This window comes from Crocodylus siamensis, chromosome 5, assembly GCF_052110815.1.
Source record: "Crocodylus siamensis isolate JL-2025a chromosome 5, ASM5211081v1, whole genome shotgun sequence".
NCBI classification, from domain to species: Eukaryota; Metazoa; Chordata; order Crocodylia; family Crocodylidae; genus Crocodylus; species Crocodylus siamensis.
Genome location: NC_143399.1, coordinates 186585694 through 186612221, shown reverse-complemented (window position 1 = coordinate 186612221; position 26528 = coordinate 186585694). Strand labels below are relative to the sequence as shown.

The window sequence follows — 26528 nt, the reverse complement described above, 5'->3', positions numbered from 1 at the left end:
CTTTGGGTGTGGTCCCCTCACTGGCTCACCTGTCACTTGGGTGTCCCTCTCGGTGGGCCTCCTTGCCCTTCTGACTCTCCTGGTCCTGGCCACTGCAGGCCGTTACCCTTTCCCTGGGTCCCCTTCTCTGGGTTCTCCTTTACGGACATTATATTTGACCCAAACTCTGCCTCCCAGCATTGGAGGACTTAGTGTGGTCAGGACTCAGCTCTCTTGTTCTCTGGCTGAGCCCCCTTTCTTCCCTCACTGGACTCCACCTCTCTGCCCCTCACGCTGGGGCTTCTACTGGGGGTTCTCATTACTGCCCCCAGTTCTTACGCTGCCCCCTCACAACTGGGGCTTCCCATGCTGCCCCCTCACAACTGGGGCTCAGATGATAAATTTGGCCCAAACTCTGCCTCCCCACATTGGAGGACTTACTGGGGTCAGGACTCAGTTCTCTTGCTCTCTGGCTGAGCCCCTTCTTCCCTCACCGGGGTGTCTCACCATGGCCCCCTCTGTTCTCATGCTGCCCCCTCACACTGGGGCTTCCCATGCTGCCCCCTCACAACTGGGGTTCAGATGTTATATTTGACCCAAACTCCGCCTCCCAACAGTGGAGGACTTACTGGGGTCAGGACTCAGTTCTCTCGCCCTCTGACTGAGCCCCTGTTCTTCCCTCACCCTGGGGGCTTCTCACGGTGCCCCCCTCACCATGGGGGCTTTTCACGCTCGTAATGCCCCTCTCTATTTGGGGTCTTGGGGCTTCCCTCCTTGGTGGGGGGCTCAGGTGGCTGTAGTCATGCCTGGTCCCAACTCTCCAGCTCGGGGTCTCGAGCCCCTGCAGGGCTCTGGCGGCCTCAGCCACACCTGGCCTCCAACTCTCCACTCTCCTCCTCGGGGCTTGCACCCCCACAACTATCTCCAATGGAACGCGACCCACCCGAAGGTGAGGGTTAGGGGTTACGGCACCCTGACCCGCCTTTCACTGGGGTGATCACTGGCCTAGCATTTCCTGGGGGCTCCCATGCCACTGGGAGACCCACGAGGCCACCCACTCCCGGCAGGGTGTATTTTTAGGTTGTACCCAGGACCAGGAGCCTCCTACCATCCCCTACAGCTCCTCCCTTACCTCCAGATGAAACTCAGCAGATCTCTGGCCAGGCAATGTTGTTGCCTATTCTCCAGCAGCCAAACTGCCTTGTTTATATGGGCAGCCCTGAACTGAAAATGGCTGCCCTCATTAGGTACCTGGAGATTGCCAGCTCCAGAGCCTTAAAGTGGCAGGCACACACAGTGCCCTGCCACACAGAAGATCATAAACTGAACCAGGGCCAACAATGCCATACTGCTGCTGCTTTTTTTTTCTTTCAGTTAACACCATAATGAAATATGTAAACAATAGTATCATGTATAACGTCTGCAATAATCTTTCTACTCTACTTGGCTTATCCAGAAAAAATGCTGAGAACAATGGCATGAATTGTATATGGTCTTTACTGATTTGACCAAAGCCTTTGACTCTGTTAACCATGAGGCTCTATGGAAGATCTTATTAAAGTTTGGCTACCCAGGGAAATATATCACCATCCTAAGACTCCTTCATCACCAGATGACTGCCACAGTGGCTCCATTACAGATCCCTTTTCCATTCAAGCTGGCACCAAGCAGGGCTGCATGATCACACCTTTTCTGTTTTCTATCTTCCTTGTGGTCAACAAGATGTTCATCCATGACCATCTGCCACATGGCATCAACATCAAGTTCAAGATGGATGAGAACCTTTTCAATCTTTCTTGCCTCTGTGCCCAAACCAAAGTTACATCAGCCTCGATTGTAGAACTTCAGTATGCTGAAGATTGTGCTATCGTTGCACACACTGAAGAGGACCTACAAATGGCCCTTAACTTCTTCCCTCAAGCAAACCAGGGCCTGGGACTGACCCTTACTATCAGAAAAACAAAGGTGTACCACCAGCCTGCTCTGGACCAGTTAACTCTCTGGCAAACATCTCCATTGACAGATGGGAGCTGGAGAATGTTGAACACTTTGCATATCTCAGCAGCCATCTCTCAAAGACCAACATTGATGAGGAGATCCAGTATAGGATCTGATGTGCCAACTGTGCCTTCAGAAGATTGTATCGTGTGTTCAATAAACATGACATCAGGACTTGAACAAAGCTCCTATTATAGTAATCCCAACTCTTCTCTACATCTGTGAATTTTGGGTGACCTACAGGGACCACCTGAAAAGCCTGGAATACCTTCACCAGTACTACCTCTAAAAGATCCTTGGCATCAAATTAGGAGGATTGTCACACAAATTCCAGTGACCTTATTGATGCTGACACCACCAATATGGAAGTGTTGATTATTCAGCATCAGCTGTGGTGGACATGCGATTGTGGGTGTATGCCTGATGTACATTTACCAATACAGCTGCTGTACTTCCAAGTCACCCTAGGACAAAGGACACACAGGGGCCAAAAGAAATGCTTCAAGGACACCCTCGAGGCAAACATTAAGAAGTGTGACACTGACATCACTAACTGGGAAAAATTAGCTTGGGGCAGGGCGACATGGCAACACCTTGTGAGAGAAAGTACATCTTACTTTGAGGAAAACCATCTTGCCCTGGAGGCAGACAAATGGCAGAAACGGAAGCAAAGGAAACAAGACTGAGAAATCAACAGTTTGGTCTCTCTTTAACCACCATCTGTGGCACCTGCCAGAGTCTGTGGTTCTAGGATTAGTCTTCTTAGCCATCAAAGGACTTATCTACAACCCTTTAATTGACCCCTGGAGTAATCATGCTCAACTGTGAGGGATTGCTGCCCATGACTTGGTGCTGGTAAGAGCTCAGCTGGACTACTGTACCCAGTTTTGTGTACCATACTTGATATGGGTTTGTGAATTGTCTGGAGAGTGCCCAGAGAACTGTAACAAAAAGTTATGACCTATGACAAAAGGTTTCAGGAATTAGGTTTCATTAGCCTATGGAGAAGAAGACTGCAGAGAAATATAATAGTAATCTAAAATAGAAAAGTAGTGGTTCTCAATCTTTCCAGAGTCAGAACAACCTTCCATCACTTTAAATATGGTGGCTCCAGTGGTTGAGAACCAAAATTGGCACCGCCTTAATTTACCTCAATCAGGTGCTGCTACTTTCATATAAAACTGCCTCATACACACTACTGCTGCATTCCAGTTCTGTGATCTGCCTAAAGGAGGAAGGAGCTGTCTCATGTTGTGCAGCCCTTTCTGGTCCAGCTTCCTCCATGCTCTTCCCAGAAACAGAAGCACAGGGATGGAATTGTCCTGCTGTCCTGTTTCTTGGAGGTGTTTGGGAGGGCCAGATAAGGAAGGGCCTGAGGCAACTCTTGCCTCTTTTAGCCTGATGACAGGGCCCTAATGCAGCAGGAGTATATGAAGGAGTTTCATCTGGCTCCCACAGCAGTGGCAATGCCTGAGTTGTGGTACCCCGAGGGGGTTTCATAGCTCCTCAACTGAAAGCTACTGATGTAAAGATCAGTGAAAAGAGGAAGGTTATAAACTGTTTTTTATGTTCACTGTGGATAGGACAAGTAGTATTGGACTTAAAATGCAACAAAGGAAATATAGGTTAGGTCAGGCACAGGCTGCATAGAGCCTGCAAGGGGTTAAGTTGTGGCCTCTGGGCTCCCACTCAGTCCTAACTCCCCTATTATTCAGGCTGCAGCCAGACTCTCCAGGCTCCTGCTCCCTCCCCCAGTTTGTGTTCTGTGCCAGCCCCAAGGGACACTGCGACATGGCACAGTGCTGTTAAGGTGAAGCTGGGACTGTGCACGGTACAGTGGTTGGAGGGTGCACATGCTGCAGCAGTGGGGCACTCACATAAGTGCACAGTATGATGGTGGAGGGAGAGTGTCCATGTTGGGTCGTTGCAGCAGTGGGGGCAGGGTGCCTGAGCAGGTGCAGCTTCAGCAGGGGTGTGTGATGCAAGAGGAGGGGGCACCGTGCAGTGTATGACCCAGAAGCCTGCGACTCCCACTGCTGCAGCATGCAGTCCCTGGCCACTTAGAAGCTGGATAGCTATGGGTTAGACATTAGAAAAAATAGTTAACTTTAAAGATGGTTACACACTGGAAGAAATTACTTTGAGAGGTTGTGACTTTTAAGAATAGGATAGAAAATATCTGTAAGTAGTGATTTACATATAGGTGATCCTACCTTAGGGCAGAGGAATGGAGTAGGTAACCTTTTGAGGTTCCTCCCATCCCTATTTTATATGATTATATGAAATAAATAAAATAGTTTGAGATGCATCAGACCAGTAAAATTAAGAAATCCAGTTTTTAATGGCATGCAGTTGCTGGGTGAATGTCACAATACAGAATATCTACATAAGGCTCCAGCATCATTTAAGTCCTATTTAAGCTGTTAAAGTAGAGTTTCAATGGTGCATAAGGTGCTGCCTGGGCTCTCTTCTGCAGGGTGAATTTTTCATTTTAGTTTTAAATATTTATTAGCTTGAATATTTTGTTGATTTTCAGAATTATCCTTTAAATACCAAAAGCCATTACACCATGTTATAGATCAGCTACTTGTCAAATACCATTTTATACATAATTTGTTTTTGAGTCACAAATATAAAAATGAATAAAGACTAATTTTTAAATGCATTTGGATTACGCAACTGATTGAACAATTTTTTTGAATGTAGAGAGGTAACAAGTATCTTGCTCTTGTTCTAAGATCTATACATTCCTATATATTTAAATTTGGAAATTGATTCTGTGTTTATTTAGCAAGTCTATATTTCTCCTTGGAAAGTTTCACATTATAACCATTTAATTTTTAAACTAAAATCTATATTACGTTGTAAAGATACCTTATAGAATCACAATACACGTCAGTGTTGGAACACTGCCATCACCTTATGCAGGATATCTGTGGTTCAGTTTTTCAGGCTTGTATGTGTGTTTCAGTTAAACCTCTTGAGATATATACCTTATATTTGAGACACCTGTTCTAAAGGTCTTTTAGAAGTTCAGTTAGAATGGCTGGAAACGGAAGGAAACTGATCTGATAATGAAATGTAAAATTTTTTTTACACCTACTTGTGTTGCTTTTCTGAACAGATCAATCATATCAAAACCATAAAGTACTTTGGTTACAAGCAAGTAAAACAACTTCCGTACAGTTTTAATGATGAAACAAGCAGTTAAAATTACATAGATATTTTAAAGTTCTAGATAAGTCTTTGAGGGATATTATCAGTGTTATACAGTCACCCACTTTGTTGCACTTCCTGTCAAGAAAAACAGCATAAATTCAAATACTCTTTCCTTAAAATCACCCTGCACAGCCAAAAGAAGTGAAATATTTTTGATCTTATAATTTTCTTTTTATGAATGTCATAAAAAATGTAAGTATATATTACCAGAGCAAATCAAAATTTCTAAAATGCATTCTTTTTCTGATTTAGCCATTGCTAAAACCTATCACTTATTTAAAAAAAATACTAACAAGTCAAGAAAATTAATCACTCCACTATCAGAATGCTTTAGGGTATGTATAATTTTTACATATTAAATGTTAATACTTGTCTTTAACAAACACACAGTATATAAATTGTTTAAATCTACTGAATGTCAAAATAGCAAAGAAATCTATGTTGAAAATGATGAAAGTAGAGAAATCATTTGATGACTATTCGATGTTATTTATAATAGGGGTGGGAATCACTGTTTAGTTAAATTAGCACTCGAGTCTAATGCAAATTCATCTGGGGCTATTTAGGGTGCAGGCTTAAAAGGCAGACCACATGTCTTGCATACTGATGCTTGCAAATATACCAGGATTACAGTACAATTTAATTCCACACCTCAATTTTATCAGAAAATTTTAAAAAGTTAGGTGGTATATTTTGAAAAAGTACAGTTAACACAGGTACCATTACACTGATAAAACGCTGAAAAAGTACACCTTGTTTACAATTCTGAATCTTCCCAAAATAGAAGTTTCTGCCAAAGTGTAGCATAGTTCATATAAGTGGATCTATGCATGTATAGTTAATATAAGTGGATTATATATTTATCTCATACCAGATCCACTTATACTGATACTGACTATATACAGTATAACCTCATAAATCCGGAATTCTCAAAAATCTGGCACTGCTCCACGACAAGCTACTGTTCTCCCCCTGCACCCCCCTGACGTGGCAGGAGAAGCTTGCACACAGCAGCTGCTGCTGCCATCCACCACCCCGTGCTGCCATTGTGCATGCAGCCACTGCTCTGGGACCATTCGCTGCTTCCCCGCTAACCCCGGTCCGTGCCCAGCCGCTCGGCATTTTTGAATATCTGGCATTTTCAAATATCCAACAGGTGCTCAGTCTCAAGCATGCTGGATTTGTGAGGTTATATTGTATATATTAAATAGACTAGGCTGTGCTGCCAAATTTGATAAAATCACACAACATGCTTATGTTTAGAGTCACATTTGGAACATATATGTGTATATGTATATAATCTCCCAAATGTGACTCTAAACATAAGCATGTTGTGTGATTTTATCAAATTTGGCAGCACAGCCTAGTCTATTTTCTGAGTGCTTCATTGTAAATCCATAATGTAGTGTGTACATTAGCTCTTCTCCCAAAACTCTCAATACCAGACTCAACACTAAAGATTAGCTATGCAGTGCTACAAATAGTCATTCAAAAAATCGATTAAAAATAGGTAAGAGAACTGAACACTGACCCTTCAATTTATTACTATTGCAAGATGACAGTTACACGGGGTTCTTTGTATTTTCAATGGAGCAAATCCTAAACATCTCCTTGATTGCCCTTTCTTTTGCTACCTTTCTAGAATTTGGAGCATTGGATATAAACAAAAGAAAGACACAGGTAGATTTTTTGTCACCATTATATTTGTTATTTCTGTGCTTTATCTTTTCTTCCCCTGTTCTCCACGTAGCTGACATTTTTTTCCAGCTTTGTCTTTTGCAAGAGAAGCAGCAAGAGCAACTTAGCAGTAGCACCCGAGTGGTACTTTGGGTAGCATTGCTGGTTGGGTGCAAAATAGCAAGAAGCAACAGAGCAGACAGACTTTGATGGCTTGAACACATATACAGAAATCCTATCAGCCTTTACACCAGTATTAAAATGGAACACACACATGTTGTAATTCTTTGCATTGGTGAAACTCCCTTGAATCCAGCACAGAATTACTCTGGGAAAAATCAGAGGTAAAATTGTACAGTTTCTAGTTAAACTGGTATAAGTATTAGTTATTTGCAGCTTATCTCAGGGTAACTATTTGCACATGGTGCTACCCTGCCAGCCAATGATAAGGCATGATACTGCATTTCCTCATATATAACATGCACCTTTCCCCCCCAAAATTGTCCTCCAAAATTTGGATGCGTGTTTTAGGTGTGGAAACTGTTTTATTCACTGGAAAAGGAGCAGTAACTGGTATTGTACATGCCATGTAGCTGCCAAGATAGCTGCTGCTTGTGTCTGCTCAGCAAACTGAAGGGGTTAAAGCTTGCACTAACTCTCTCACAGCTGTAGCTACTGGCTGAGCACTGTAGCTTGTGGCCGAAGCAGGAAGTGAGCTGATGGTAGTATCTTGATGAGGCTCATGATGTGGAAACAACACTTTATTTATAGGAACTTATATGAAGAACTAATTCCAGTAAAGAAATAATAATCTTGTTACTGCCCTTTACAAGGGTAGCCCAGCCTTGTGGAAAGCCTTCCTGAAAACAGAATATCCAGGAAGTTTGGCATTGTAGGAAACAGTCTGTCATATCAAGAAGCAGTAGCATAACTAGGATGAGTTGAAAGGGGGGTACTGCAATCACCCCCTGCAAGTCTTTGCCACAGCAGGGATACCCCTGTGCCATCCCTGTCTAGCACCAAGCAGTGTACCTAGGCAGTAGTGGTGGGGGTGAGTGGAGCAAGCAGAATGGTGCTCTGCAACAGAGAACCCCTAACCCCTTTTACTCTAGTAGTGCAGAGGAAGATGGAAGGCAGCATTATGCCTGTTGCTTGTTAGTGAAACTGCCAACAAAGCAAGTGCAGCTTAGCAGAGAAAATTAGCACAACTAAATGGGATGCAGGACCTAGCCTTCAGACTGCAGACAGGAGACCCATGGGCTGTTGATTAGAGTTGGCAACACTGGAGCTGGGTTGGGTGACTGGAAGACAGTGGCATACTGAGGGTCCCCAGAGCCTGGGGGGCCAACGCCTGATCCGATCAGGGTGTGGGGCTGAGGCAAATCAGTCTGTTCGGGGTCCCACCTCCCACCCCCCAGCAAGTCCATGGGGGAATTACCAGCACTGCACACCGCCCGCCGGGGGAGAGGCACCAGCTGGAATTTCTGGCCAGAACAGCAGAAGAATCCCACAACCCGCCGGCCGGGAGGGCCATACAGTAAACATGGAAGGCGTCCCAGCCTCTCCAACCAGTGCTCTTCCCCCAAGGCCAGTGCCCAGGGGCCATGGCCTCCCCCCACTCTCCACCTCCACCCCCCAGTTGGCATGCCACTGCTGGAAGGGGGAGGAGAAAAGGAGCATGTATAGTTTGATACTGGGGCTAGAGGCACAGAGTGGTCCAGTTCCCCACAACAAGGAGCTCTACAGGGTGCAGTATATAGGGAGATAAATAAGGTGTCTGTAGTATCTACTGGTAAGGTTCATAGTGGTTTAAAGGGAAGAAGAAGGCCATGAAGAGGTGCTTTATGGAGGGCACTGTCACAGAGAATGCCAGTGAAGCACTGTCCTTTTTGGGACTATGGTCTAAGGGCCCAGCACAGTGAGGTAGGACTGGGGATCCAGGGCAGAGAGGGAGAGAATGTCAGAAGCCAGAGATACATTTGGCCATCTTGAGTTGCAGGATCAGGGCCTGGCATATACAGCCCAGGCTATAGCCCAGAGTGCCAAGACAGGGACTAGTTCCTGGATAAGGGCCCAGAGGGGTGCCTTAAAGGGCAGCATGTCTAAGATAGGCAAGAGTAAGAGCCTCAAGGGGTAGGTGCTTGTCACTAAGTGGTGCAGGTGAGAGCACAAGGACATATTGGGGTAGCCTGAGCAGCAGAATAGGTGTAGTGGAGCCACCCATGGTGCCATGACACCTCTAGAGGTAGACCCCTACTCTCCCTGGGAGCCTTTGCCAGAGAAGACATAGTCCTGTGCCCAATGTGTACGTATAGGAAAGAGGGACTGAACAGGACACCAGGGTTGCCTCTCAGAGAGCCTGACCATGGGGCTGCTGCTGCCTGAGGGGAGATGCTGCTCCTATGGCACTGGCAGCAGTCACAGCAGTATCCTAGGAAGGTAATTCTTCCCTTCTCCTCACCCATGTCCCCTGTCCCCCAGTCTACAGTGGTTAGCATACCACTGCACTCATGTCTTGCGTAGCCAATAAACTTGGTATGCCTCTGCCAGGAAGTTCCAGATGTCACACTTCCTGGTCACTCTGGATGCGTCCAGATGTGCATGGATGTTTGATTCCCCGATGACAAGTAGTGGCAGCGCACCTTGCGCCTCTGCTTCTTGTCTCTGGGGAACACCTGCGCCAAAGTGCACAGCAAGTTACCCCAGGTGGGGCAGGAGAGGCTGAGGCCAGCACTGTGCTGGCCCCAGCAGCCTTACCTGGGGTCCTGGGGGTCTCCCGGGGCTGCAACCATGGCATTTCCATTGCACCAGGGAGGGTAGGCTGGCTTCACTTTTTAGCAGTGTGCACTGGCCAAGCGTGCACTGCTCTGGGTTTTTTTGACACTTGAATATCCAGGAGCCAAAAAATCCCATGGGAAAAAACTAGTCTAGTGCACGCTTGGGCAGTGCACCCTTGCAGTATGGAGAACACCAGACTGTGCAGTATGTGGCGCTGCAAACTGTGCAGTATGTGGACGTGCCCTCTATGTTTCTAGGACTTACTCTTTTACACAGTCAGCCATGACTCTGGAAAAATCTTTTTTATTTTCTACATTCTACCATTCAAAAACAAGGTTTGTTTTATTGGGGGTGTGTTATATGCAAGAAAATATAGTAACTGCAAGCTAAAGCAGGCAGTTTGAATAGCTGTTTGGCTGTCCACTCTGAATCCATTGGCAAAACCAATGTGAATTATACTGGGGTAAAAGTGTTGCATGTCCTCATGCTGAGTGGCAACCATGGTAAGTACATACCTGCCATGCAAAAGCCTTGAAAGAGAATTATAGGAGGTATTTGTTTCCCAGACATACTTGGGTATGCTGCCTCTACAGACTTCCAGCTTCCAACATACTATGGAATCTATTTGGCAATACTTAAAACACAAAAGGAAGCTATAATAGAATAGAGAAGATCTATTTAAAAAAAGTGCTCAGCTTTACCTGCCTCTTGAATAGGAATATTAGAAAAGCTTCAGCATAATTCTGAAGTCTCATAATACCTTATAGTTTTACCCATTCTGTTTTTCCCATAATTACTGAAGTAACCCTGCTTTCCATGCAAGCTTTATGGGTTAAAATAGCACAAAGCACAGGGTTAATGTTTTATAAAGTATATTAAACAATTTATTGAACAAGTTTTTCCTTCTCTCTATCTTCTCTATTTAGAGAATTAGCACCAAAATGAAAACATACCTTCATCTTCCCAACCACTGTTTGTACTCCCTTCTCTTTCACTGTTTTCTTGTAATACTGTATGATCTGTTGGCAAGTCATCTTCTGGCACACTAGCATCGCAATCTGCTGCATCTGTTACACTTTCTTCTTCCACAATATGCAATTTGTCTTCGTCATCTGAATCTGAATTTGCTTCTACCACATTATTGTAATTGGTAACTGCACAGAGACAAAAAGCAAAACACAACTGAACAAAAACACTCTTATATTAGACAGTACCGAGAGTAGTTCTATGATTTGTTTAAAGGTGTTACTATAGTACACCCAACATGTTTAGGAAGACAATACTGCTGATTAGCAGTTATTGTGCATTTTTCTCTTTAAAGGCAAAATGATGTGGCAGGTATACACAACGAACCTACATCACACTATATAAGGCAAAAAAGAAACTTAGGGGGCAGCTTTCAAAGGAAATGTTACATTTCCCCCCATCACTAAGTACCCAGAAAGAAGGAGGCTTTTTCCTCAGACTGAACAAAAAAACTGCTGATTAGCAGTTATTGTGCATTTTTCTCTTTAAAGGCAAAATGATGTGGCAGGTATACACAACGAACCTACATCACACTATATAAGGCAAAAAAGAAACTTAGGGGGCAGCTTTCAAAGGAAATGTTACATTTCCCCCCATCACTAAGTACCCAGAAAGAAGGAGGCTTTTTCCTCAGACTGAACAAAAAAAACAACCAAACAACGCTCCCCCCTCTCCCCCTCGGCACATTATGACAGTTATGTGGAAAGAAGACTATGCAGTGCAGCATGTACTTTTGTCACGTGGTAATAAATATTATTAAAATAGTCTTAACCTAGAGATACAGAGCAGACGTTACATTATAATTTGAAACTGTTAAAATGGTTCTGTAGGAAAATATTATTTCTTTCTCTGAAAGTCTCTTGGAACAAATGTTAATTCTACTGAAATTTTAGTATTATTAATAGAAATTATTTACACTTGCATTTTATGCGTTGGGTTCTCTCACACATATAGCATATTGTTATTCCACTACCAGATTTTAATATGTTTATGTGAATGCTCTAGATATCTAGAATAAGAATGGTGCTTTAACATGTGCAAATATTTATCAATGAATGAGTGCGCAGCTGTGACAATGGACACATTATAGCCGTTACACTCCTTTAGAGGTTAAAAGAATATCTGTGATGCACATAATCATGCTACGTTAGGTCACTTGAATACTTGGGGCTATTTGCGCAGCTACCACTCCAGAAGGCAGACTGATTCTTTCATTTGAAATCCTGCTATTAAGATAGATAAATAGGAAACTAAATTCCTACTCTTTTGACTTCAGAGTTTTTTCCTGAAGCAGGTATTCTATCCATTAAAAAACATTTTAAAAAGGAAGGAGTGTTGCAATGTGAATCGGCAAGCCACTAGCTCATTTCCTTCCATTTCAGAAGGAAAATGTCCCATGTAAAATATGCATGAGCATGACAAAAGCCCCTTTTTGAATTTAAAAAGATCACCACATGTTTCCATATTTCTTATGTGCACAGTGTTATTTGCAAAAATGTAAAATGCCCCACCACTTATTCATGCTATTAAGTTATTCAGAGACAAACCTAGAACACATATTCTGGTAGATATACAGTATAATTTATATTTCATGGCCTTTCTGTTCTATTATTATTAATATTTACTTTTTAGGTATATTATGTTTGAAACACAATACTAGTAAAAAGAAACAAACAAAATATACAGTAAGTTGAAAAAGACCAAATACAAGTTATATTTAATTGTATGTTTTGCAGAATTTTCTATTGTGATTCCACTATGTAGAGAGGATACAACGGAAATGGAAATAAATTATATCTGAAATTCCAGTAATAAGAATTATCAAACAGATTCATATTATAATAATTATTTAACTGTCTAAATAGACAGAAAAGTATGCCATTCAGAGAAATAGACTGAGAAGTATCCCATGCATTCCAATAATACATGTGAAGCCCCATGTATTCTGAGTTACAACTAACTATAAAATTCAGCTTCATCTACAAGTGTGATATTCAAAACCTTACTTTTCTTTTATTTAACCTTGGAATCTAAATTAGCGCAACCTCTAGTTGTGAAAACTAGTTTCTATAAGCCTTGAGAAGCACTGGTGTAAAAGACAGCATAAAGCACTGCTGCAAATTTTCTCTCTCCACAGAACAGCAATAATTCATACATTTACATACCTGAAAACATTTTCTAATTTACAACTACAGCTCACTAAGGCTAGGGTTAGACATTCAAAAAGCCTAAGCTGGTTAGTCTAACCTGCAAAACTTGAACTGATGGACAGACATTCCCTTTTCATTCCAGAAATGTAGGGACGTGCCGGGAGGCACTAGAGCAGCCCTCCCTTGCTTCCACAGGGCTGAGCTGAGGGAAGTGTGGCCAGGCCCCGGCAGGACACTCATAGATTTCACAGACATTCACGCTGGAAGGGACCTTGGAAGATCATCAAGTCCAGCCCCCCCCTATCCCAGGGGCAGGAAGTCAGCTGGGGTCATAGGATCCCAGCAAGATAAACATCCAGATGTCTCTTGAAAGCATTCAAAGTAAGTGCTTGAATCACCTCCGGCAGCCATGTATTCCAAACCTTGGTGGCTCGGAGAGTAAAGAAGTTCTTTCTTAAACGGTCATGGAGGAGTCTGTGACTGTTCAACCTTGTCATTACTTCGGGTGCTCTGGTGAACAAATGTTCCCCCAGATCATGGTAAGCACCCCTGATAAACTTATAGGTGGCCACCAGATCACCCTGAGCCTGTGCTTTTCCAGCTGAAGAGCCCCACGGCTCTCAGGCTCTCTTCATAACGTCTGTTTTCCTGACCTCTGATCATGTGCGTGGCTCTCCTCTGCACCCTCTCAAGTTTCTCCACATCCTTTTTGAATTGTGGAGCCCAAAACTGGATGCAGTACTCCAGCTGCGGCCTCACCAAGGCCGAGTACAAGGGGAGAATGATGTCCTGGAATTTGCTTGAGAAGCATCTATGGATGCAAGTCAGCGTTTTGCTCGCTTTACTAGCAGCAGTATTACATTGAAGGCTCATGTTCATCTTGTGGTCAATCATGACCCCCAAGTCCCTTTTGTCCAAGGTGCTAGCTAGAATAGCACTACCAAGCCTATAACAATGCTGCAGGTTTTTTCTTCCCAAGGTGGAGAACCTTGCATTTTTTAGTGTTAAACACCATCAGGTTCTCATCCGCCCATTTCCCGAGCCTCTCAAGGTCAGCCTGGATCACCCACCTGTCCTCAGGTGTGGATGCTTTACCCCAGAGTTTGATGTCATCAGCGAACTTGGACAGTTTGCTTCTGATATCAACCTCCACATCATTAATGAATAATGGGGCAGGGGGCTGGACTGGATGATCTACAGAGGTCCCTTCCAGCCTCGTCACTCTGATTATTTCCCCCAGCCCCACAGTAGCCCAGCAGGGAATGTTTATCACCCCTAACTCAGTGTTTATCAACCTATTAAGAAAACAAAGCCTCTCCAAGCTTGTCTTAAACAGCTTTTCTAAGGAAGATATTAAGCTAAATGTTGATTAGCTCCCAAAAGCCTGTCTGCCTTTGTTGTCTCCCACAGCACAGACCAAAGCCAACATGTGGTCTGCTAGCTAATGCTGAGGTGTCTGTGTAAGGCAGAGGGGCAGGGGAATAATTCCTGCTTAACAGGGAGAAGCCAGGCAGACGCTCTGTGCCTTCAAGTCTCTGCTGCAGCTCCAGCCAGGGAGCACAGGGGAGGGGCCACTCCTGCTGTGGGGCAGAGAGCCCTGCCCAGCCCAGAGAGTATGCTGGGATGCTGGGGGTGTCTGGTTTATCTTAAACCAGCAAGCGGTCTGGGCCAGACATTGCATAAATCTGTTTGACCCAAATCAGTTAAACCTTGTTGAATGTAGTATCAGACTTATCTCAAAATGATTTCAGCCACTTTCAGACTGGTTTATGTGCACTTAACATCTGTTCTGTTACAGGTTTAAACCAGTTTCTGATCACTTAAACCAGTTTATGTGTAATGTCTGTTCCTAACCTAACAGACATAGAAGTAGAAGTAGACAGAAGAGTTCCTTTAAACTAATGATGCTCAACCTTTCCAGTATACAGGCCAGACGAGTGGAGTGCGGTTGGTTTGTGGAACAAATCCAGAGCTGCAAAGAGTTCCTGGGTAGTGGTTTGGGGGTCAGGTGCCAAGTCCACCCTTGTGCACCAGATCCTGGGCTGTGTACCAGATCAGACCCCATTTGCTGAGCCCAGCTGCAGACCAGCCACACAAACTGGTCCAATCCTGCAACAGGGTCAGGAAATTCAGCCCATGCAGATCCCCATGAGTCCAAACAATTATAAGGAAGTGAAAAGTGGTAGTGTTGCTCAAGACTGCCACTGTTCCCCCACTGCCAAATATCCAGACCTTGGGGAGCTTCTATGGGCCAAATGGCTTGGCTTTGTGGGCTGTACTTTTAACCATCACTGATTCAGCTTGATTCTGTATCCTTTTTGGTCATTTGGTCTAGGTTTTTTTTCATTTTTAGCATTTATGTAATAAAATGAAAAAAATACTGTTTTGTCACATGGAAACAGACATGTATGTTCACATGCAGAGTATGTACAATATGAAAATTATAAAAGAAAAGTCTTGAATACTAATATATTTTTTCATTATACTTTTAAAATTTGAACTATAGTGAACTAACAGCTCTTGTTATTTTGAAAATGTTTCCAACATAAGGAAGGTAATGTCTTATTATTTCAGAGCACTTTGAATAATAAAATGCTATAAAAATGCTAAGTACAACTTCCATTGACTCCAGCTGCAGTTCTGCTCAGCATGTTTGCAAATCAGTCTCTAGGTGTCTCAAGTCTGGAAGCCAGACAATAAGAAAAAACAGGGATTGCCAATGCAAAGTTTAAGTGACTTCCGAGTACAGTATCAAATAGGAACTCTTTGGAGGAGATTGAACAACATCCAATTCCTTAGCATTGCATTCAACTGCCTTGATGATAAGAGCATTCTCTCCCCCCTGCAATCACCTCTCTCAATAACCAAGCAGTTTCCAACTTCTATAACAAGTGAAGCAAGGGTCCTGCAGAGGGGAACTTACTTCCCCGCTCATCTCCGATTCATTCCCAGTGCACTATCCATTCCAGGGAAAACACCATATATGATGATGTAATTAAAAATGATGCCACCATGCATTTCTGCAAGGAGAACAAGTTCAATGACACAGTAACCCTGAACTACAAAATTTTCTAACCTTTGACAGTTTGACTTTGAAATCTTCACACTGCTTTTCTAAAATGTACTGAATTACATTTAAATATCTATATTAAAACAAATTTAAAATAAAGTTCATTATGTTAAACCTTGTTTCCCCCGCTTAAAGTTCATACACAAAGCTCTCCCAGTTCTCCCCATTGCTCATGCTCCTTGTTCCTGATTCTGATCCCAGCCTCCCACCTCTTCCCCCTCTGTGCTCCTAGCTTATCCTGTCCCCAACTCTGCTTCTCACCTGTCTGTATTCAAGGAAGGATGTTTTTTCCCTTCCTCCTCATACTATCAAGGCACAAGTAGGAGGATAATTGAGAGCAGGACAAACTTTGTCCAGTCAATCAAAAACCAGGAAAAGCAACTGAAAATAAAACCTTATTTAGGCTTTAAATTTAGTTCTGTGAATGTTGCTGCTACCTTATAAGAAATGTGATTGTAAAAAAATGGAATTTTTTAGATGCTTACAGTGCAGCCACATTTTAGTGGATTTTTACATGCATATTAGAAGGCTGAGTAAATACCACCCAACATATTTCAATGCTTTGTTTCAAGCACTAGATCTTTTTAATTCCTATATAAATAGTTATACTTAACAGTTTTTAACATTGGCAGTATTTGTTTTCCACAGTTTCCTTCTCTGAAATGGTTGAGCTAATTTCAAAACAGTCAACCTGAGTCAGGGATAATTTCAGCCCCTATATGGTTAATGCTGGAAAAATTACAAATAGAATCACTTAATCGTAGAAAATTAGGGTTGAAAGAGACCTCAGGGGGTCATCTAGTCCAACCCTCTGCTCAAAACAGGACCATCCCCAATTAGATCATCCCAGCCAAAGCTTTGTCTACCCAGGTCTTAAAAATCTCCAAAAATGGAGATTCACTACCTCCCTGGGTAACCTGTTCCTGTGCTTTACTACCCTCCTAGTGAGAAAGTTCTTCCTAAAATCTAACCTAAACTTCCCTTGCTGCAACTTGAAACCATTGCTCCTTGTTCTGTCATCTGCCACCACTGAGAACAGCCTAGCTCCATCCTCTTCACGTAGATGAAGGCTGTTATTAAATACCCACTCAGTCTTCTCTTCTCCAGACTAAATGAGCCCAGTTTCCTTTGCCTCCCCTCATAAATCATATTCTTCAGCCCCCTAACCATTTTCATTGCTCTCTGCTGGACTCTCTCCAATTTGTCCACATCCTTTCTGCAGTGGGGGGGTCCAGAACCAGACACAGTACTCCAGACATGGCTTCACCAGTGTCAAATAGAGGGGAACAATCACTTCCCTCAATCTGCTGGCAATGCTGCTACCAATGCAGCCTTAGGGGATGGGACAGGGGACGTTACTAGTTCTACCAGTCCCTCTAATAAAAAGAGACTCTGTGTAGAGTACGGGTTCTTAACCTTTTTTGTGCCATGAACCCCTTTGGCAGTCTGGTGAAGCCTATGGACCCCTTCTCAGAATAATGAACATCTGTAGACAGGAAGACTGCAATCACGTGCGATCTAGCGGCGGGTCTAATAACTACCGTAATTTCGAAGTAGTGATGAGTGTAAACGATATTTCGAGATATCTGCAACAACTGTGATATGTGATATCTGTGATTTCTATTGGTGACAAAGTCACAGGTACTGCTAATACTACTGTGGTTTGTTGCCTACATTCATAATTGAAGGAAATGCTAAATTTCAGTTAGAGGTTAGTGAAAATAAAGATGTAATTTTTTTCCCATCCAAGTTCACGGACCCCCTGAAATCTGTCCACAGACCCCCAAAGGGTCTGTGGACCCCAGGTTAAGAACCCCTGGTGTAGAGGAAAGTGGCCCCAACTATCTGCCTTCTCGTTCCTACAGCACTCAAGACTGGGGAGTCTGCTAACAGTTGTAGCACTACAGTAGAATTTTAGCTGGGAAGTTAAACTCCTACCCTTTTGAGTCTACATGCTCACCTCTGCTTCTGTGACTAAGCTTCAGAGCTCCTGACACAGAACAGGTTCCTAGCCCAGTGTCTGCCTAGGAAAGAAGTGAGAACATTTTGAGGACTGCTCTCCAAGGAAAACAAGGAAGTGGGACTTCCATAGAAGGGACACTTCCACAGTTATGACACTGTCTCAACTTATCTCACAGCTATTAGGAGACTATTAGAATCAGGAATCTATACAGCACTTCTGTCTGACAGAGACAGAATGTGGCAGAGAAGGGGGGGGGTCACCAACAGAAGTGTCAAAGCCTAAAAAACAGCTGTGTAATAATGCCAAATGCAACAAGATCCAACAGATGACATTTCAGACTAGAGTCTCTGTTCAGAGAAACAAGGAAGTATTCCAAAAAAGAAAAAAGGGTTTTTTTTTGCACAAGTCCATCACAATCTTTGTAGCAATTGTTGAAATACCCAGTTAACTATAAAAGCATCCTGATTTCTCTAAAGTAGCCTCATTTTTATAACCAGAAAGAAGAATGATGTTTTTTTAATGCGATCAACATGTTTTACAATAAATATTATTGAACTGTTGAATTACAGTACCTGTGAGCATGGGAGACATTTCACAGACAACACAGGTCCCTATTCAAGGAACAGCGCCTAATCCTGCAACATATGTACAGATACTTAACCTTATTAATAATAATTCAGTGGACTTATATATGATTAGTAAATTAAGCACTGAGAAATTTTTGCAGGATTATGGCAGAGGTATAACAATACAGCTTGTTTGCTTAAGGAGCTGTGATGCATGGGGACAAACAGCTACTTCTGGCTGCTACTGTGTTGCCAGCACAATAGTGCAGCCCTGGTGGCAGCTGTGTCTTTCTAAACACTCCCTCCCTAAATCAGCACCCCGGGCAGATTCCTTGCTCACCCTGTCTGAGTTATGGTACCAGATTGTGGTCTTAGACTTGAACAAATATAAACTACTACATACACTCACTAGGAAGGGAAAAAGCAAAGAAGGACATAAGATTTCATAGATTTCATAGACATGAGATTGGAAGGAACCTCGGGAGACCATCGAGTCCAGCCCCCTGCCCAAAGGGCAGGAAGTCAGCTGGGGTCATAGGATCCCAGCAAGATAAGCATCCAATTTACTCTTGAAAGTGTTCAATGTAGGTGCTTGAACCACCTCCGCTCGCAGACTGTTCCAAACCTTGGGGGCTCGGACAGTAAAGAAATTCTTCCTTATGTCCAGCCTGAAACAGTTTATGACCGTTCGACCTCGTCATCCCTTGGGGCACTCTGGTGAACAAACGTTCCCTCAGATCCTGGTGGTCACCCCTGATAAACTTATAGGTGGCCATCAGATCACCCCTGAGCCTACGCTTTTCCAGGCTAAAGAGTCCCATGGCTCTCAGCCTATCATTGTAAGATCTGTTTTCCTGACCTCTGATCATGCGCGTGGCTCTCCTCTGGACTCTCTCAAGCTTCTCCACATCCTTTTTGAATTGTGGAGCCCAAAACTGGACGCAGTACTCCAGCTGCGGCCTCACCAAGGCCGAGTACAAGGGGAGAATGACGTCCCGGGATTTGCTCAAGAAGCAGCTATGGATGCAAGCCAGCGTTTTGGTCGCTTTACTAGCCGCAGCATCGCATTGCAGGCTCATGTTCATCTTGTGGTCAATGATCACCCCCAAATCTCTTTCTTCTGTAGTGCTAACCAACGTAGCACTGCCGAGCCTATAAGGATGCTGCAGGATTTTCCTCCCAAGGTGGAGAACCTTGCATTTTTTGGTGTTAAACACCATGAGGTTCTCGTCTGCCCATTTGCTGAGCTTGTCCAGGTCAGCCTGGATCACCCGCCTATCTTCTGGCGTGGATGCTTTGCCCCAAAGTTTGGTGTCATCAGCGAACTTGGCCAGTCCACTCCTGACTCCAATGTCCACATCATTAATGAAGATGTTGAACAGTATGGGTCCAAGGACAGAGACTTGAGGGACACCACTGGTCACAGGGCACCACGTTGAGTGACTACCATCAGTTACAACCCTCTGGGTCCGACCACAGAGCCAATTTCCCAGCCAGCAGATCGTGGTGGAGCCAAGGCCACAACTGGCCAGTTTAGCCAAGAGGTGATCATGGGATACCAGATGAAAAGCTTTTCTGAAATCAAGATATATGACATCAATCTCTTCTCCTTTGTCCAGGTGATAGGTCACCTGGTTGTAGAAGGAAATGAGATTGGTCAAACAAGACCTACCCGCAACAAACCCGTGCTGGCTATCCCTTAGGATGTTAGCCTGGGCCAGTCCCTCAAGGATGGCCTCCTTAATAAACTTTTCTAAGATCTTCCCCAGGATAGAAGTCAGGCTAATGGGCCTGTAGTTAGCCGGATCCACTCTCCTCCCTTTCTTGAAGATCGGCAACACATTGGCCTTCTTCCAGTCTTTGGGCACTACACCGGAGCGCCAGGAGTTTTCAAAGATCCGCGCCAGGGGCTGGGCTCTGATGCTCGCCAGCTCCTTGAGTATCCTGGGGTGCAGGTTGTCAGGGCCGGCTGACTTGAAGGTATCCAGCTGCTCAAAGTGTTCCTTTATGAGGTCAGCATTTATGGAGGGTAGGGGATCCCCCTCACCTGGATCTCCCTGTCCCATTACAGGCATGGGCGTCCCACGGGACTGATGAAAGACTGACGCAAAGTACCTATTTAATAGGTTGGCTTTTTCCTGGGCGTCAGTTGTCAGTTGCCCCATCTGGTTTAGCAGGGGTCCAACGTTGCCCTAGCTTTTCCTCCGGCTCCCCACATATCTGAAAAAGGACTTTTTGTTGTCCTTGATGCTTGAAGTTAGTTGGAGTTTAGTTGCAGCCTTGGCTTTCCTGGTTTGCTCCCTGTAGGACCGGACCAGTGCAGAATAATTCTCCTTGGAGGTGAATCCCGTCCTCCATCCTTTGTAGGCTTTCCTTTTTAGCTGTAGGAGGTCCGGTAGGTCCCTGGAGAGCCAGAGGGGCTGCTGTGCCTTCTTGCTGCCTTTCCTCCGTGTTGGAATAGATTTAGCTTGTACATTGAGGATTGCTTCCTTGAGAAGCAACCACTCTTCTTGAACTCCCATCTCCCTGGGGTCATGGTCCCTAAGGACCTGACCGACAAGCCTCTCGAGCTTGTCAAAGTTGGCTTTTCTGAAGTCAAGGACTTCTGTGTTGCTGACTGACTTGCCAGCTTTACGGCGGATGGTGAAGGTGATCAGCTCGTGGTCGCTGTCACCCAGCTTCCCATCGATCACTAGGTCGCTGATTAGGTCGTCCCCCGTAGCCAGTACCAGGTCGAGCAGCACTTTGCCTCTTGTGGCCCATAGACTTCTTGAGTCAGGTAGAGGTCATCCACGCACGAGAGAAAGCTTTGCGACCGCTCGGATTTTGCTGAGTGATCTTCCCACGAGATGTCTGGGTAATTGAAGTCACCCATGACAACCAAGGTCCTGGAGCAAGCGGCCTCAGTCAGTTCCCGGGCAAACTCCTGGTCAAGCTCAGGACTTTGAGTGGGAGGTCTGTAGTAGACTCCCACTGTTGTGTCCCCTGTGCCGTATTCCCCATGAATTTTTACCCAGAGGGTCTCTAGCTGTCCATGCTGGTCGCCAACATCAGCTTGCAGGGACATGTAGCTTCCTTCACATAGAGAGCTACATTATTCATGCTGCTAAATCCAAGATTTAGGTTCTGAGCAACTTAGGCACTTCTAAAAATATTACCCCAGGTTGTTATCTTCAAGAGTGACTGAGTAGGGGACCAGAGTTAGCCCATCATGTAAATGGAGCTGTAATGGAGATTACAGAGTGGTGAATATAGCCATATGCAAATGACTTAAAATATAACATTTGACACCATTAAATTAATAAATCATTTTAATTCTGCTTTCAAATACTGTGTTAGAAAAGAAAGTGACCAGTTTTAACTTGGTGTCAGATTGTAAATGAAATCTGGAATATGAAATGTTTATACAAGATAAATCCATTATTTAATGGTATTATTATATAGCTTCTAAAATAAAGCTAAAATATGTATATTCAGAATCATGTCTTCTGAATTTTACATGCAATTCTTCTCTCTTAATTTCTCGTTATATGGTATACTTTCCTTTATACAATAAATGAACATTTTCGTTAAATTTTTCATTGCTGTTAGAGCAAATGCCTACTAAATGGATTGCTACAAATAAATTGCTTATTGCAGATCTGCACTTCTCTTGTTGGATCTATATGCAGTTTTAAATGCAGAAAACATGCATCACAGTGCATAATTCTAATCAAAGTAGCAATGTTCAAATGAAATATTGATTAAGGTGTTGAAACAGTAAAGTGTATTGTATGGCTGGTTGAATTCAGCAAGGATGCACAGAAAATCAGTTTAGTTAAATTTAAAAATTATGTTTAAAAAGAAAAAATCTTTAACTGTGTATCTTCAAGCCAGCAAAATCAGGAAATTCGAAGTAAAGGCTAACTCTGTAGTGAAAGACTGTAAGAAGATCGTAGGAATAGCTGTCTACAACAGTGGTTGGCAAAGGCATAACTATAAATGTTGGGGTCCAGGACAAAACGTTGGGTAGTAGTGGGGCAGTGGCAATGAGCCCTCCTTCCTCTCACTTGGAGCAGCCCTGAGCCATGGGAGCACAGCTGGAGAAGCCTCATGCTGCCTGACTGTAGGAATTGGGTGCTGGAACACAAGAATAACAATTTTGAACCACCAGCCCTAGAAGCTGAGCTGGAGCAGCCTCATGTCACCCAGGCATAGGAGAGTCTTAACTGTCCTGAGCTAAGACCCTCAAAGACTCTTGCCCTATCCCTCTACAGCCAGCCCTGTGGCTGGGCAGCATGGGGCTTCTTCAGCTTGGTTTCTAGGGCTGGCCAGCACAAAGCTGCCCCTGTTGTGTCCTGGCACACAGCTCCCACAGCCAGGTGGCACAGGACTTCTCCAGCTTAGAGGGGACAGGGCTGTTTCAGATGTGGCAGAGACCCTGGAGGAGGGGGCATTATTCTGGCACCCCCTTCTCAGTTGGCACCTTGGACTAGTGCACCCTCTTAGCTATGCTCATGATTGTCAACCTTTTTAGACTCATGGCACAGAAGGCAGGTCTAGCTTTCGTTAATTTTTTTCAATACAGAAAAAATAATAGATCAATGCTTCCACCACAAACAAGTCAGGCCACAGCAATTCATAAACCTTTTGACACTATTGATTCATATTTGAAATCTCTTGGTTTATATTGTAAATCAGATGTAGTGTTTACACACCTAACAATGCTAATATTGTGTGGCACCCTTAAAAGGATTTCATGGAAACCCAGAGTGGCATGGTACCCTGTCTAAGAATCAGTGGTTGACTCTATGGCTAGGGACAGAAGTTACACATAAACCAGTCATCAGAAACTGATTTAAACTTGTAACAGACCAGAAGCACAGTGCACATAAACCAGTTTTCAAATGGCTGAAACTGGTTTAAGAAACTTGGTTGAATGTAGTATCAGACTTAACTGATTTGGGTCAAACCAATTTATGAAACTTCTGTCCCAGACCCCTTCCTTGTTTATGTTAAATCAGAGTCCCCCAGCATCCCAGCATGCTTTCCAGCCTGGGGCTGTGCTGTGCTGTCTGCTCCCAGACAAGGGTTGGAGGAGCCGGGGGCAGAAGCAGGGACTACCCTCTCAGGAAAACCCTGACTGGGGTCTGGGGCCAGGGAGGGGGATTAAACTCCTCTTTCCTGGGTTAAACCCCACTTCCCCTGAGTACAGAGCTTCCCTGCCCTGCTAAATTTATTGAAAGGTACTGCTGGCTGCAACTGTGGACGGCAAATCACAGAGGCACCTGGAAGCAGGAAGAGGAAGTGATGAGCAACCCTTCAGGGTCCTGCTTCTGTGATTCTGGACTGCAAATCCCAAAGACCTCAGGGGCAGCAGGATGAGGAAGTATACACACAGTCCATATTGGTCTCTATGTGCCAGAGAGCTGTGCTCTAGTGTATCCCCGGCTTCTGGCCTGAGCCACTGTAGGCATGTGGCTGCATTTCCTGAATCAAAAGCAAATGTGTGTCTATTTGTTTCTCAGCTTCATCTCTGCAGCTTAGACTAACCTGCAAAGACTAAATTGATTCAGCCTTGGGCTTTCTGACTGTCTGTACTTAGTCTATATGCAATGATGGGAGATATCCCAAAACACTAGTAATGGTGATAGAAACACAAGGCTAGAAACTGCCTGCATGACACGTTAGCTATAGGATTATCCAGATGTATTCTTTGAAGAACTGTACCACAGGAAAACACTAGCAGCAGGTCTACATTAGTGGTTAGAAACCAACAATTTGCAGGCCAGATCTGGCCCATGAAGACATGTAGCTTCAGTGGCAAAGGGCCTCAACAGTAGTTTGGTTGCTTGCTGAATCTATTCAATCTTTGAGAACAGACTTCCCAGCACTTTTAAAACAGTCCCAGCACTTTTAAAAATTACATACATTTTAGCCACACAACATTTGATGTCTTAATACTGAAAAGAGAGGGGATAGTGTTAATTAAGTGTACTATTTACATTTTGTTTAACATAAATTTACTACGAGACAAGATAGAACAGAACAGGTGTAAGCTACTGTAATCTTTTTTTCTACAGTTCTCTATATAGTTCTAGTTCCTATATTTCATAAGTTCAAAAGAAATAATATCTACTTCTGAAAACTGCTTAAAGCTCTAATAGACCATTTTGTAAATCCATATGAAGACACTGCTAAGAAAAGAAAGTCTCAGTTCCACAGACTGTAACAACCTTTGTCATACATCACGTACATTCTTCATGATTGACAGATTACTGCCTTGCTGGTCTATAATTACTTTTTAGCAGCCATTACTGTCTATTGAGTTGATTCAGCAATAAGTCAACCCAGACAATATTTATCAAAAAACTATACAGGCAAAATAGCTATATTTCAGGCCTCAATATTTCTTATTTTATTTTGTGGTGGATTATTAGGCATCACAATTAAATGGTGTGTTATTTCCACACATTCTTGTCTCCACCAATAACAAGTAAAGAAAGAATCGAAGGGCCAAAGACCTATTTGAGTCATCACATACCATTTTAGAAACCCAGATCTTTTGCATACACAAATATGTACAGTGCTGTAGCCTAATCCTCTAGCAGAAAGGCCAAAAAATGTAGTTGTAAAATGCTACTGTTTACAGAATACTGCAAAAGATGATGTGGACTTCTCGTCAACTCCTGGAAAACATAACTCAGCTCCAAACTATTAGACTGCTACACCTTTTATCACAAATAAGACAGAGGCATGGTTTTTCTTGAGTATTCCTAGGGGAAAAAAACAATGTTGACAATATAGCAGCAATTAGGGTTAAAAACTGTCATGGAGTCACGCAGGTGCCCCGTGACTGTGAGGGTGATTGGCAGAGCTGCCAATCACCCAGGCAGCTCAGGTGCCGGTTGCCAGGGTGACCAGCTGGGTCACGTGGCCAGAAGGGGGCAGGGCCCGGCCTTTATAAACAGCTTAGGCCGAAGCCTGCCTCACAGTTCCCTTCTGGCTGCTGCAGGAGCAGGAGCTCTGCGGCTGAGCTGAGCAGCCCGAGGCAAGTGGGGCAGCCTTACCAAACTTACCGGCTGCAATGATGCAGGGAACAAGATCACCTTCAACGGCAAGTAGATTCGGAGGACCGGGTGAGGCTATTGGGGAGCGAGGAGGCCTCAGCAGGGCCCCCCCCCCCCCAACAGCTTGGGGGGTTCCGGAAGATCGTGCCAGGGAGGCACAGGCCCCAGAGGGGGCGAGGCCCCAGAGGGGGCGAGGCACAAGGTGCGCGGTATTGGGCCCCAGAGGGGGCGATTGGGCCCCAGAGGGGGCGAAGCCCCAGAGGGGGCGATTGGGCCCCAGAGGGGGCGAGGCGCAAGGTGCGCGGTGTTGGGCCCCAGAGTGGGCGAGTTGGGCCCCTCTGGGGCCCCAGAGTGGGCGAGGCGCAAGGAGCGCGGTATGGGGCCCCGGAGGGGGCGAGGCCCCAGAGGGGGCGCGGTGCAGAGGCGATAGCGCCGGCCCAAGGGCGCCGAGACTAGGGCGGTGGTAAGGCCGGTCCAAGGGCGCCGAGAGTTGGGTGGCGGTGGCGCTATAGGCCCCGTGGGGCGCCAGGTGGCCGAGAGGCACCCGCAGTGATAGCGCCGGCCCAATGGCGCCGAGACAAGGGCGGCGGTAAGGCCGGCCCGATGGCGCCGAGAGTTGGGCGGCGGTGGCGCTATAGACCCTGTGGGGCGCCAGGTGGCCGAGAGGCACCCGATGGGCGAGGGACAAGACAAGCGTCCCCCGGAACAGCTGCGAGGCTTGGGGCGTGCTAAAGGGGAGGTTGGAGGCACGCGTAGCCCTTAAGGCAGGGCACGGATAGACACCCCATTGGGGAGTAGAGATAGGAACAACGATACCGTCCACCAGGGAAACAGGCAGCCTCCATACTATATATATTAGACATCAAAGTCGTGGCGGGCGAGATTCTGAGGGTGCTACGTTCACCCTAACGTGACGGTGAGTGGCGCTAGGGAGTTTCACGGCCGCCCTTAGCGCCCGCTCCCTCACAAAAACATTATAGGGATATTATAATTATCCCAAATGTGACTACAGATTGCTATTAGTAAAGATATTTGCTACTTCCTATTTTTCCA

The 26528-nt window shown here is 44.6% G+C and overlaps 1 protein-coding gene across 2 annotated transcripts in view; it reads right to left on the bottom strand.

The window, feature by feature from the left end:
- ZEB1 (zinc finger E-box binding homeobox 1) overlaps positions 1 to 26528 on the bottom strand; it is a 267362-nt gene that overhangs the window by 49889 nt on the left and 190945 nt on the right. For both annotated transcript variants that reach the window (XM_090047518.1, XM_090047519.1), the window contains exon 2: positions 10605 to 10805. In XM_090047518.1, coding sequence (XP_089903644.1) covers positions 10605 to 10805 — 201 coding nt within the window. The remainder of the gene's footprint in view (positions 1 to 10604; positions 10806 to 26528) is intronic.